This window comes from Anopheles ziemanni, chromosome 2 (genome assembly GCF_943734765.1).
Source record: "Anopheles ziemanni chromosome 2, idAnoZiCoDA_A2_x.2, whole genome shotgun sequence".
NCBI lineage: Eukaryota > Metazoa > Arthropoda > Insecta > Diptera > Culicidae > Anopheles > Anopheles ziemanni.
The window spans coordinates 60511779-60526449 of NC_080705.1; the positions used below are offsets into that span (position 1 = coordinate 60511779).

The following is a 14671-nucleotide window of genomic DNA, read 5'->3' on the forward strand; positions in this document are numbered from 1 at the left end:
ATGGCTAACACATTCAACTATACCAGCGACAAACTCATGCGAGGAAAAGCTTATACCTACAACCGTACGGATCAGTCGGGGCGGATTAAACGATTCCTAACACAACGTAAATTGCCATTAACAGATGTATAATACCAAACCAAAACTATACACGTAAACATTTGTAATGAGCTATATACAGTATCAAACGAACTAGCTTGTCTTCACTAATTACTTGACTATTTAGTGTTAGGGGCGCTGAAGGTTTACACTACGCCAAAGGGATCTTTGTAGAAAGCAAATGATGGGGGATGTGTCGGAATGAATGCCTGAAAATACTGTGTGATTGGGGATCGAGTGTTGACCAACGAGACGAAAAACAAAACAAAACAAGAAATTAACTTTTAAGCTGTAAATTTTCACAAACTGCAGATATTTTCTTATGAATGAATAATGAATCTAGAAAGCCAACCAGCAAGGACATCGTCTCGTCACAAAACGGGCGATTGTTTCTGAGGCACAGGCTCGTACGTACCCTATACACTACCCTCTCCCACTACTCCGGTCCCCCCAGTATTCCTCGACTACACTACACACCTTTTCTAGTGTCCTTTCACCTCTCCCAATTTCCTCTCCCCGCACAAGGGAAGAGCTGCTTGGCAAAACTCCTCGATACAATGGAAATTAAAGGAATTGGTAATAAAAAGGTAAAGGTAATAGCACAACCTTATCGTACCGTACTAAACGAGTAGAGTGGTGTGATTTCTGACTGTGTCTATGTACGTAGTAGTTAGATAATTGATACAACCATTATTTGGGGAATATCAACAGGTTGCAATAGAGAATGAAATCATTTCTTTCTACCGAAAGTAAACCAACCGACCAGTTGGTCTTTAGATTTGTGTAATCAAGATTCGGTTGCCTTTGTAACCGACCGAGTACCATTGAGTTAAGGAAGCAAATTGAGTATGTATTACAGATATACAACAACATCCTAAAACTGCTTCACCAGAGAGAAACTATCACCAACAAATAACAAAACAGCAGTACTACAAAACCATACCATTAACAATAGCATAAGAGTGAATGTCGAGCTTAGATGTGCTAAACCAATAATGGTATCCCGAATCCAGTAGGCTTCGATGTGGAGAAACAACAGCATAAGTTGTGAAAGGGATACTAAACCACATGCTAAATTGCAGCAACCCTTGAACAGATCTCAACTCATTAGCCAACAGCATGTAGTAGAATACTTGTAGTAGCATACTTGTGGTAGAAACCGTAATAGTAGTAGTAATTATAGAAGTGGAACAACCCTGCACATTTCCTACAACGGCAAAGCTTTAACACACTATATGGGGGAAAAGCATTTCTAAAAGTCTACCATTAGCGTAAACTCGATCAACGCCACCACGCAACGCATCCCTTAACTCAACCAAAAGAAAAACCAAAGCGAACTGATTCAATGTGTCGTTTTCTCAATGTACCTAACGTTTAGCATTCGGAAGTACTTGTGAGCTAGTACACTTATCACTACTAATCTACTTAAACGGCGCAAGAGTGATTAACACGCTGCTGTTCTGCAATCTTTGGGAAGCTGGGGGATTTTTTTCTACGAACTTTTTACACCTAGTCTCTGATCTCTGACGGCATGCACACTCAGTGGGACCGGTCACAATAAAAAAAAACACTACAAATTGAAGCATAAGATAGAAATATCGTTTCACTAACGAGATGCCCACCTCAACACGGGGCAGGGAAGGGTGAAAAACAGTAAAAACGGGCAAAGCTAGTTGTGAAGCTGAACTAAACCAAAACAAAAAGAAACCCTTACTGATATGATATCAAAACCTTTAGATGCAAACCTTATATACAACATACCGTTTAGGAGTCGTGACACCCCTAGCAGCCTTTTCTAGCAAAACAAAAATATACTACCAAAAAAATACTATCATCGAATACGCGTCGAGCCAGCGCTACGAAACTATTGAAAAGAGAGCTAAACTGTACGGATTGACGGATCCTTTTCGTGGCGAACATTTTGTACAAACATTCAAAGGAAAGAAACTAAACAACTCAAACTCACTTCAGCGTAACGTAGTAGAATGCATATAAATATACACTAAAGTAGAAGCAAACTGAAATTTTAGCTCATTGTGTACAGCAATGATCAACACACTATCAACATCGACATATTTCAGCACCGCGTGTAGCGCAGCACCCCTTCTGGACCCACATAATCCATTGTAATTACAATTTAGTAAATCAAGGCCATCATCGGCCACAGATAGTGACCCATCCCATCACATGTACTATTCCATTTCAAGCATTTTAAAACGTAAAACAACATTACACCCCCAGCTATCGGATGGCCGCGTACGACTGGGAGACGGTGATCTTCTGGAGGATTTTTTTCATACGAAGTTTCAGAAAAGCGGATAAGACCTATTTACTGTTCACGATGTAAGTAGGGACACGTGAGATCAGAAGAAATCAAAATCAATACACACAAGCACAATGGAAACAATCGGTAGCATAATTGGACATAGTGTTATAGAAACGAAGGCGACCGGAGAAAAGCGTGGTAGAGAGTTGGAAAAGCACAAATGTGTGGCGAAATAATTTAGCATATTTTTAACTCTGCCGTCGAAGGAGAGGGGTTACCTTGATCCAAACGGTACGGTGGCCACCGCTGGGTGTATCATTTTACAAAAAAAAATATTATACTGCGAAACTACAACTACTAAAGCCACCCCCAACGTAAGTACGTTCCTTCGTTTAACGCTAAAGGGGAAATGCTCTAACAAACAAATGAAAAGTATATATACATATTGATATATATAAATATATTTTCTGTACACGTTTACCATAATATACTCCCGTGATAACAGTACACTACGGGTGCCGTTGTGTTTCAGTTTAGCTACGAATTTTCCGCTGGATACAGGATTTTTTTCTTATTGTTGGAAAATCAAAGAATTTACTGAATGTTGTACAACTACAATAAACTATATTTGAGTGGAAGGGGGAAATGAACGGGAATTGAGGTTAAAAAAAAGTATCCTTCTAATGGTACACGCGCGTGTTCATAGAGTTGAATTATTTCCATTATGTTGACAAACAGCAGCCGAGGAGGTAGGGACGGCGGATGAGAAAGAAATTAACCGCGAAACGGAACTACGCCAAAGAGAAGGAGGGGGTATTGCAAAAAAAACAAATTCAAACCATAAGACTAATTATCGTATTTTAAATCCCATTTGCTTTACACGAGCGGACGAAAAGAATACGGAAAACAAGTGCACCCGATGAGAACATTCGATATGAGTCTGGACAGAGATGTATCCATCTTTAAAATATATATATATAGAGTCCGTAAATGGATCACATTGACGAGGCACAAGGACAGCAGAGATTCACGTGCAGAGCGTGTAGAATGGAGAAATCATGTGTACCAGCGGACTGTGAATTCAGTATTTTCGAATATCTCTAAATATGAATAAAACAACCAGAAGATATCTGTTCAACTATCACCGATACACCGATACTGTGTGGTCAATAAGGAAAGAAAATTTGTTTGTTCATTAATGCAATATCCCCTGGGACATTGTAGATCTTCAATATACATTACAGTTTACTTGTATCTAACTTGTATCTAGGACGCATCCTTGGGCGATTCGGAGTCATCGAAAAGTAATACAGGCGGAGATTATTGTTCTTCAATATTCAATACCCAATTCTTCATATTACAGTTCACTTTTATATCAATTAATCCATAGTATACTATTGAAATCCACACATGTACACAGGAACCGAGCTTTGTAATTACAAATGCCACTAGGGGCGCATGTGCTTGTGTCAATCGGAACAGTTGACCTGCGAAATCTCTTTAGCCTAACGAACTAACAATATCGAGAAAACAGTTGGCTGTGGCAGTTTATCGGAATACCAAAATGCATCATAAGAACCGGTAAAATTTAGTTGGCAGTCGGCGACACCTAGTCTTAGATACCATTGGTTGAGTTCTTTACCTGTGATCTATGCCTCTCCCGGAAATCTCGCACTACTGTTAAGTTCAGTGAAGTAGTTCCTATTGTTTCCCGAGTAACTGTGTCCTTCCCTTAACATCTTTTTTTTCGTTTCAACATTTTAGACCCGGTTTGTGTGTGTCAGTGTTAAGTGAGATAATATGGTAGAAAAAGCGTTGCTTACGTTGGCATCGGTTCCTGCGTGAAGTAGGCGTGATTAAGACACTGCCTTGCGGACGGGCGATCATGTCGGTTGAAGGCGAGCATCAGTTTGAGGAGATCGTTCGCTTCATCACACAACTTCGGGCAGAAGTCGCGCGGCTCCCGTGGTTTCGTCGAACGGAAATTTTCACGTACAATCGAAATACCCCGCGGCCACTGGGCTTCCGTGGGGCGTCCCGTTAATCTGCAAAAAAAACACATTTCAAACAAATGAAAAATCTGGATACTTGAACGGAGGAAAAGAAACCATACTCAAATATTTTCTCCAACTGATTGCCCTCGGCCGTGCCGGGAAATAGGACCCGACGTTGGAACATTTCAGCGATGATGCAGCCGGCACTCCAGATATCGACGGAACTGTTGTAAGCTTCGCCGAGCAGCACCTCCGGGGCGCGGTACCACAGCGTCACCACGACGGTCGTTAGTTTCATCTCGAAATCGTAGGTCTTTGCCAGTCCGAAGTCGGCCAGCTTCAGGTGCCCGTCTGTCGAGATGAGGAGATTCTGGGGTTTCAAGTCTCGATGCACGATCCGGTGCGAGTGTAAGAAGTCGATTCCGGTAAGCATTTCACAGGAAAGACGCTGTAAAGAATTGCCAAACGTGCAGCGATCAATATGCATAACAAAGGGGTATGTACTAGCACTTTTGGAAACTCCTCGCTGGAGAAGTGGTTCGTGTTTTTGCTTTCATTGAAGTCCTAAATAAACTTCATTTCCTACATTGATACCAGCTTGCCAAAGAACCGATCCCATTGTTCGGAGTGCAACAAAAATAACAGAGCTAACGCGCTCATCAAAAATTATTGTTACCAAGCAACGATAGATGATTCCTTTGATATGAAGACTTCGGAGAGGCTCGGATTCATCACAATGCATTTTTTAGGCTTCCACCAGTCTTAACTTCAGGACCCTCGCCGTAAGGCAGTGCTTACCTGAATGGTAGATGGCGGCATTCCATTCCGTTTGATATACTCATCCAGGTCCTGGTCCAAATGTTCGAAAACCAAAAACAGCACCAACTGTCCTTCCCGCTCCAGCCGCTGTCCTTGACAGACATCTAGCAGTCTGCAAAGTATGAAGAATAGAAAACATGATAACAACAGCTCGGATTCCCATCGGAAACCACCTGTTGACATGGAAGGATACGCACTTGACCACGTTCGGGTGCCCAAAGGTATCCAGCTGCTTGAGCATGAAAATTTCCCGCAATGTTGACATCGGCACTCCATCCTCGGTTAGTGCGACACGGACCTTCTTCAAAGCGACGATATTGCCGTGGTTTTTTAGGTCGCGAGCCCGGTAGACGGTACCATAGGCGCCTAAAATGAGAGATAGCACCACTCGTCAGTCAGTTGCTTGCGCTAGTGGCCACCATATCCTTACCGGTCCCAATCACTCCAAGCTCCTCGTAGTTGCTGGTAGCCTGTGTCATTCGAAAGTCCTCGGCGGCAGCCGGCGTCGTTCGCGCTGCTTCTCAGTGGCAATCTTTACTGCCTCGGGAATGACCGTTATCCTTAAGATGGCGCGCCTGCTTCTTCCCGCCAGTTTCTTCTTCCGAGTCGTGGTGCTACGCTGTCAGCTGCACAAGATGCGGTGTCCTTTGTTCTACGACGTATCCTTTTCACACGGTACAACTAACAGCCGGGTAGTAAATTTGCCGATCGGATTTCGATCTCGGTGAAATGACCGTTGGATTGCGCCAAGCAATTGGCAAATTAAAAACTCCAATCAAGCGCGCAGCGGAACAAAAAAAATCGAAACAAAATATCCCAAAAAAATCCAAACAAAAATAATCGAGGAAACAAGAACGGGACAAGGATACCTAAAGTAGGTTGTCTAAAACTCCATCAAGGCTACCCGTTAATCAGGTTGCACAGTAAGTTGACGTACTTGGTTCGGGCTTATTTGAATCGAAAAACTAAACATTTGTATTTGTTACTAAGATGGTGTAATGAATTAGTAATTTTTGCTGAGTATTACACGGGCACAAACGTTTTCTAAACATGCAGTCGGTATTATTCCTTCACGGTAAGCACAGCTTGGTAGCAATAACCTCGGTTTCGTTGGAAATGAATCGGTAGTTTTACCGGTTCGTATCCATACATAGATCCTGTGGATGTGTTGGTGCACACAATGCAAATGGGTTCGTGAACCGGTTCTCTAGGCGAGAACTACTAGGAAAACTAGAAAAGATGGTCAAATTGTAGTAACATACTTGAGACAAAATTGCGTGTCTTCAATAGACCTTTCGTTTGAGGGGTCAAAAGTCTAAATCGGTTAAGCGAATAACAAGTTATTAGCAAATTAGGGTAAAAAGCGTAAAATAAACGTCATACGTAATGTTTTGTTTACCAACAAAAGGCGCGGCGTTACATGGTGCTATCTGTGGACATCACAACTAGATTGACCACTGGATCGACTGGAAGGTGTGCAGTATTCAAGAAAACAAGTGAATATTTGTCGAAGAAACCATGGTATCTTTTCGTCAGTTATTGTGTTTCGTGCTGTCATTGCTATCCTTCATATCCGTGTTCTATTCCGTGGGGAAATTGAGCATTTTCCTGGCCACGCCCGTCCGCACACAAGATGCAGCTTCCCAAACATTGCCTACTGAACGCACAGAGTTGAGGGCGGCCTTGTTTTCGCTGCTGTTCAACTCAATATGGGTCGTATTGTTTGTTCTGCAGCATAGTGCGATGCGAGCTGCTGTAGTCAAGCGTTTTTGGAAGGCAATCGGCTTGGAACTGGCAGAACGAAGCATTTACAACATCGCGTCATCGTATTGTTTGCTGGTAGGTGCCCGACGACGACAAGCTGTGGTTGATTTTCGTTTCTTTACTCTGGCGTTCATCCTTTCATTCTAGCTAATGCTAAAGAATTGGAAATCATCACCAACACAGTACTGTCTGTGGTTTTTCGACGTAGAGGAAAACCCAACACTCTGGTGGGTTCTGGTCGGAGCGCATGTCCTATCGTGGATCGTCGTATACGGTGGCAGTTTGATGGTGGACCTGCCGGAATTGATCGGCCTGAAGCATGTGTACTACGATATCAACGATCTTGCGCCTCCGATGTCCTACAAGTCACGCGATCTGCAGGATTACTATCAGCGCTACCGTCATCCTTCGTTCGTCGCCCTGTCCGTGGTGTTGTGGTTCACCAATGGTATGACAATCGATCGGAGCCTACTTGCGTCGGTGTGGACATTGTACATGTATCTGGCATGGAATACGACCAAAGTCGATCTGCAATACCAGCAGCATCAGCTCGAGCGCAAGCGTGCCGAACTAGCACGGGTCACCAACTAAAGCAAATGCCTTGGAAAAAAACCATTCGTGCTCTTCCGGTACTCATTCACTTCGTCGTGCCCGACTAATGACTGACTAATTTATTTTTGAATTATTTTAAATCAACTGCCCCCAGAAAAGAATGGTAACTAATAAACTAACCAAAGCGTTTTACTAAACTTTTGGATTTCTGGGCTTTTTTTTTTTATGTGGCACGACATCCCCTAGTGGGACAAGGCCTCTCTCCGAAGAGAGTTTGTGTGACCGAAAGACGGTATATTATAGATCGGTGGTCAGCCGTTCGTAATACCGGAGGGTGCCTGACTCGAGATTCGATCCCACACCTATGGTGTGGTGTTTCCTCGCGCTACCGCTGCGCCATGGGCACCCCATATACCCCTTTCTGGGCTTTATGTGAAAGAAATATGAAATTTTTACTTTTTGGTGAAATGGAAGAGAGTTGAATTTCTATTCTGTAAACCGTCATGTTAACAGCCGCCTAGCCTAGGTAAGTTATGCAATTTAGCTTTTTGATAATGTATGCTCACGCAGTCGTATCGACATTACATTTTTAAACCCAAATCCAATTGTAATTTTCGCATCTGAATTTTCCTGCTTATATACCTTTCTTCTACAACCAGTTGCCCTGGGTATGGATATATCGAGATTCAAATAGATTTTTACCTGCTGACCTTTGTTACAGTATTCATCGAATTGCTAGTAGGTAACTAGTTTTGGCCGTAGACATGACGGTTAACTGCTTCGTGTAAACGGTGCAATAGATATGAGAACAATTTTGAATCGCCGAAACATTCACAGATGGCGCTTTGCGAGTTCAAAAATTCACAGTTAGAGAAACTATTTAAATTTATTGTTTAACAAATAAAAACAACCATCTTTAGTTAAGAAATCCTTTCAAAACACTTTTCCCAGAAAGAACAATGGTCCCAGAAATGTTTCCTGGCACGTATGGTGAAAAACCAGTGGAAAGAGAATTTTGGCGTTATTTTGCATTGACCAACTGCTGTCGTCATAGGAACGGGAAAGTTATGCATTAAAACAAACAAATTTATTCATTTGGAAGCAGTTTACGGAGATTCACAAATCGTGCAAAAGGTTTGAAATGAAGTTCAAGACCTATATTTCTAAAGATTCCAAGCTAACGGACAGCATTGCTGCGCTTGGATGGAGTAACAACGAGGACATCTATAGCTGTGGCGGCGATCAGCAGGTGTACAAGTGGAGCTCCAACAATCGTGAGATGGTGCAAGTGGCAAAGCTACCCGAAGGATTCGTGCCGACCGATCTGCACTGGCTACTCGGAAAGGGCCCCACTGTAGGAGCGGGTGGAGCGAGTGTATCCGGCGGCGGCAAAGGAGGTGAATGTTTGCTGCTGGCCAGCGCTGATGGGCGATTCATCATACTGAACAAAAGTGCCCGAATCGAGCGTAACGTCCCAGCGCACAGTGGCACGATTGTTTCATGCCGCTGGAGTCCGGACGGTGCCGGTTTGCTGACGGCCGGTGAAGATGGCATCATAAAGATATGGTCACGTTCCGGCATGCTGCGGTCTACCGTGGTTCAGAACGAAGGACAAATACGGTGCGCTCGGTGGTCTCCAAGTGCGTCCGCTATCGTGTACTGTCAAGGTCCGTTCGTGGCGATTAAACCACTTGCGGCCAACAGTAAGCTGACCAAGTGGAGAGCTCACGACGGAATGGTCCTCTGTCTGTGCTGGTCAACCAATACGGCCATGATTGGGACGGGCGGTGAGGACTGTCGATACAAGATTTGGGATACACAAGGCACAAACATTTACACCAGTGTGGCGGATGATTATGCCATCACATCGATTGACTTTTGTCCCGATGGTGAACTGTTGGCCGTCGGTGGGTTTAATATGGTGAAGCTCTGTCACTATACAGGAGTAAGTATTAAAGCATCTCTTAATTTGTCACTCGTCATTATTTAAATTAACTTCTTCCAGTGGAGCCACAGCATCGTGCGATTCAACCAACAGGTCATAGGGTCGCTATTCAACATAGTATGGTCCGGCGATAGTACGCAAATAGCGGCTTCTACCAGTACCGGAAGCTTGCTCTTCGGACACATCATCGAGCGGGAGCTGAGAAATCGAAATCTGAAAGCGATCACATCGGGCCGCAAGACGATCCTCTTGCAGGACATTGTTGCACGCACCTCCGATACGTTGGATTTTTCGGAGCGCATCATCAAGTGGGAGCTTGGGTATGGACATTTGGTGGTAGCGACGGTCCACCAGATTCATATCTTCAACGAGAATTACATCAACACTCCAATCATCATTGACGGGCGAAGTGATATTCGTATCATTATGCTTGGGAAGAAGTATGGACTACAGTTGGTTTCGAAGGTTGTTGATTGGTACTGATTATTTTCAATGTTTTAGAAATTTTATTCTAGTTGACAACAACTCTATATGGATCTACACGTACACTGGACGGCTACATTTGAACCCGCGGTATCCCGGCTCGCAGACACAGATCCCCCATCTTAACGGACGTTGTATATCGCTTGGGCTGGATTCGCTGGCGGTACGCGATCATTCAGATCAGACGATCGTGCATGTGTTTGATTTGCTGCCCGGAGCCACACGCCAAGAGGAACCGTATACCATTCACAGCAAATCGCCCGTTGTCGAGGTGGCCGTGTGTCGGTTCGGAAACCCCGACGACCAGTACTTGGTATACATCGATGTGAATCAGGATCTGTACATTACCAGCGTCCACAGCAGCCCGGAATACGTGACGCATAAGATCGGAACACAGGTGACGACGGTGATGTGGTCGAGCGACACAAATATCCTTGTCGCACTGCATGATCTCAGCTACAGCGTTTGGTACTGTCCGGGAGAGGCATGCACGGATCCAACACTGATCGCACTGACCACGTTTACGTACGATACGAGTGAATTCGGCAAGAACCTAACGCTGGAGAACTTCGAGGGACCAAACGTGACGTTCCGCAGTTCGGGTGCGATCTTTACCGTCTCGGTGAAAACGTACTGTGTGCTGCTACATAAACTGTTTTCGGAGAACCAGTGGGAGCGAGCGCTGAAACTGTGCCGTTTGGTGCAGAATCAACTGCTGTGGGCAACGTTGGCGGCGATGGCATCCAAGCGCAATCAGCTGGACATCAGCGAAGAAGCGTTCTCTGCGTCACTGCAAATCGACAAAGTAAACTACCTAAACCACATTAAATCTCTGCCTCCCGCGGGCCCGGAACATATGGCCGAGAATTCGATCATGAATGGACGCATACAGGAGGCGGAAATTATTCTGCTGCATAACAAACGCATTCCGGAGGCAATTAGGTTCTGTCTGCGAATGCACCGCTGGAATAAGGCTCTAGAGGTTGCTCTGAAACACGGGGTCGATGTGGAGTTGGTGATGGAGGAGCGAAAAAAGTATCTGCTCGCACTGGAACGTGAGGAAAATGATCCCCAATTTCTTGCCGTGAATGAGCACATGGACTAGCAGAGTGTTGTAATAGGAACGATTCGTCAGACCGATGAAGCTTCTTTATAAAAGTCGAATATTCTATGTTGTATCTACATATTTTAATCATTTCAATCGATTGATTCTTTTGAAATTTGGTTTATAGAAAAATGATTTCAAAAAATAAAATTTCTGCCTTTCGTTTCCACAAGTTATCCCACTAGAAAACAATCCTTTATTTAGAACATTAGTTGTAATTTCCATTCTCGTGTTGTGCTATTCAGCATCGTTTTTAATCTTTGTAAAATTAATTTTGTACTTTGAAGCGCAAACGGTTTTAGACCATTTTGGTCTAATCCTATTCGTTTTCAAACGCGGCATTTTTGACATTAATCCGAGTGTTCAATGATGACAGCTGTCACTTCAGCATGTACTAGTGATGGGGAAACTGAATCCCTACAGAGATTCGAATCTTTCGATTCAAATCCATTCCGAGATTCGGATCTTTGAATCCGAATCCCAATCCGTCATATCATGCGTGCTTACCTAATTTACCGATCTTTCATATTATTTGTTACTTTAACAATTGTACAATCAATGGTTGAATTGATCCAAAGGCTAAATCGAGCTAATTTCGAACTGGGTTTTCCTGGGATTATATGAAAATGACATTTTGATATTTTCGAAGAGTTTCGGTCGACCGGGCCATGTTTACAATGTGTCGCAGTATTAATTTCTCCAAAACTGGAAACGATGGATAAGTCTATACTTCGACAAAGTTGTTGGTCTGCAAAAGACCTTTCGTTTGAGGGGTCTGTCGTAAAAATCGGTCCACAGAATCAAAAGTTATAGGCAAATAGGCTGTTTCGGCCATTTTCACATACAAAATCATTTCGCAAAAACTAAGCAGCCTGGAAAATCTTACTATCGTTAAAATTGTGTGTCTTGAGCAGACCTTTCATTTAAGGGGTCACATGTACAAATCGGTTCAGCAGTTATAAAGTTATTAGCAAATTGGCAAGTTTTTGCCTAAATGGCTATTCGAAATATTGAGTACGTTGTTCCGGAGATTTCCGAAGCTTTTCGAAAAATAAACTTTCTCAAAAACTAGACAATATTGAACGATCTATCGTTACACAAAATTGTGTGTCTTGAGCAGACCTTTCATTTAAGGGGTCACATGTACAAATCGGTTCAGCAGTTATAAAGTTATTAGCAAATTGGTTATTTCAGCAGAAAATACCAACCAAAGTTTCTGCACCTACGTCTCAGAATTTCATAAACTAAGAATTACGGAAGAGTCTTTGTTGCACAGAGTTATCAGTCTTTAAAAGACCTTTCATTTGAGGGGTCTGGCGCTAAAATTGGTCAAGCCACTAAAAAGTTATTAACAAATCAGCTATTTCAGCCATTCATAAGGCAGTTTGATTGTTTCAATTTGAAATCTTTGATTTCTGAATGAATTTCACGACAATGACGATTCACCAGCCTGGCCATTCAACAAAGCTACCAACTTTAACACGTTGTGCCAACGCAAAACCATCAGTCACAGCGTAAAATTGTCGCCTGAAAGGCCATTCTTAGAATCGAACCATTGTGGTAGCCAGACGAACGTTAACGTTTCGTAACGTAAATCGTTTTCAAAGCAAAGTGAAGTTTAATTGGTGTAAATATGTCTCAAATGGTGAATGCTTTGCAATGCAATTGTAACAATAGTGAAAGCAGTGTGCCAGACGGGATATTGTGCCAAGATGCACCAACAGTCACATTCTCGGAACCTGTGGTAAGTGTGGAATGTTTAAGTTTTCGTTTTTTTTTGTATTAAAAACGTTTGGAAAACGTATATAATTAATCTATATTGCTTACTGTAATATTTGGTCATATGTGTCTTCCGCGACGACTCAATGGGTTATGCGGTGAACACCCGATGGGTGGAACGATTAAATAAGGGTAACGGTACCAATAGTGGTGCACTTTGTAATGTAACTAACAATATGATGTAATTTATAAGTGTTAACATTAAAAATAGACTAAAAAATCGTATATTTCTTTCGAGTTGGTTGCTCCTATAATGGTGGTATGTAGTATTGGGTCGTGTGCTACTGTGCTACCCAACACACACACAGCACCACACACGACACAGAAAAAAATGTGTTACCACAGAAAAGTTTTACCAAATAATACAGTCATAACGTTATACCAATAATTTGTATGAACCGTTCTTTGGTTCCTTGGTGTACCCATTCCATAACTACCATACCAGAACACCTCCCCTCTAAAATTAATGAAAAACAATTATAGTTCAACAATTATTGAACGAGTTTTCACAAAAATTAGTACACATACTGCTCACATACTGACCAGGCCATGTCAGCACGACGTGCTCAACTGCGAGCGGGCCAGTGAAGAAGAAAAAGAAGACTGCTCACATAGGGACATACCATGGTTTGAAATTTCATCTTTCTAGGGGAAAGGGAAAGGGGGGCTCCCATACTACCCCATACCTTAAAAATGGTTAAAATGCAATATGGGTATCAATTTCGCAGAATTTATGGTTTCTAAATCGAATGACCTCACTATTAATGTTCAATCATAGCCCAAACTCCCTCTACCCTCCTCCTCTTCTTCAGCAAATCAATAGCATAGCTCAAAACGAAAAGTGTTAATTCTCATCACAAGTATGCAACGCAAAATCTACTAAGTGTATCTGTGCCAAACTTGGCTGGAGTGTAACTCATTTTCTCGAACTAATTCGAACCCAGACATCCCAGATTTCTTCTATCTTCTCTTACGTAACAAATATTCTCAATCACACTAAATCGGTCTAATCAATTTATACTACACATAATCATAAGAAAGACATTTTTTCAAGTGTGAAATGTCCAACATTCTTATGCCTCCTTCCTGCCAATAACTTTCTATCATCTGGACGATAGAAATTAAGTAAAACAATATAATGCCACATTACTACGGATGCGACGAGTTTACAAAAAGCGTACATATCATGGGTTGACGGTTTTACTGGGGTATTTCTCATACTTGCTTCAATTGATTAATTTTAAATGGTTGAACCAAGGTGGAAGCACAATAAGATAGCGAATGCAAAATGTATATTAACATGGTTTCGTCGAATAAAGGTAATACTAAAAAATACCACTATCCCCAAAACGCTAAATTTAAGATTGCAAAACTCAAGATACTGAGTGAAAACACTCTTTCGTTTGGAATTTCTTTCTACCCTGATGAAATCGGGTTAATCAGCTAGTATTTGTATAAAAAAAACTGCCCTCCTACGAAAAAAGGCTACAATTGAAGCACAAATATACTTTAAATAAAAACGACAGGAACCTAAAATTCCAAAAGGAGGATTTTCGAATAGATCAGCTTTTAACAACTAACTTGAAAAGACCTTTCATTTAAGGGGTCAATCGTGAAAATCGGTTGAAAGAATCAATAGTTATTAACAATTTGCCACGCGGTGCCGCCGGTGGGTTGTATTCTGTTCCAATCATCTTGTATGCGTGTTTAGAGATTGTCCGTTTACGAAGGAAATCATCTAAAATCTTCCATAGGTGTTTTACCAGGTTCATATCTGGACTCTGTGGGAAGCGAATGGAGTTGTTTACGGCTGTGTGCTTAGGCTCGTTATCTTGTTGGAATAGGAATCTTACTTGAAATCCTAA

General features: G+C 42.3%; 3 protein-coding genes across 3 annotated transcripts; 2 read left to right on the plus strand and 1 right to left on the minus strand.

Moving 5' to 3' along the window:
• Positions 1–4057: 4057 nt before the first annotated feature.
• Positions 4058–5916, minus strand: LOC131287213 (cyclin-dependent kinase 6). Its single transcript, XM_058316249.1, has 5 exons — positions 5609–5916; positions 5376–5544; positions 5158–5290; positions 4479–4807; positions 4058–4410 (listed from the first exon to the last, which is right to left on the minus strand). The coding sequence occupies exons 1-5, from the start codon at positions 5655–5657 to the stop codon at positions 4185–4187; spliced, it is 906 nt and encodes a 301-aa protein (XP_058172232.1). The 5' UTR covers positions 5658–5916; the 3' UTR covers positions 4058–4184.
• Positions 5917–6681: 765 nt separating this feature from the next.
• LOC131281226 (nurim homolog) lies at positions 6682–7672 on the plus strand. The gene is made up of 2 exons (XM_058310492.1): positions 6682–7017; positions 7090–7672. Exons 1-2 carry the CDS (start codon positions 6697–6699, stop codon positions 7531–7533), a joined length of 765 nt encoding a protein of 254 aa, XP_058166475.1. The 5' UTR covers positions 6682–6696; the 3' UTR covers positions 7534–7672.
• A 963-nt stretch (positions 7673–8635) lies between these two features.
• LOC131281920 (intraflagellar transport protein 80 homolog) lies at positions 8636–11027 on the plus strand. The gene is made up of 3 exons (XM_058311284.1): positions 8636–9439; positions 9500–9879; positions 9941–11027. The coding sequence occupies exons 1-3, from the start codon at positions 8636–8638 to the stop codon at positions 11025–11027; spliced, it is 2271 nt and encodes a 756-aa protein (XP_058167267.1).
• Positions 11028–14671: the final 3644 nt, after the last annotated feature.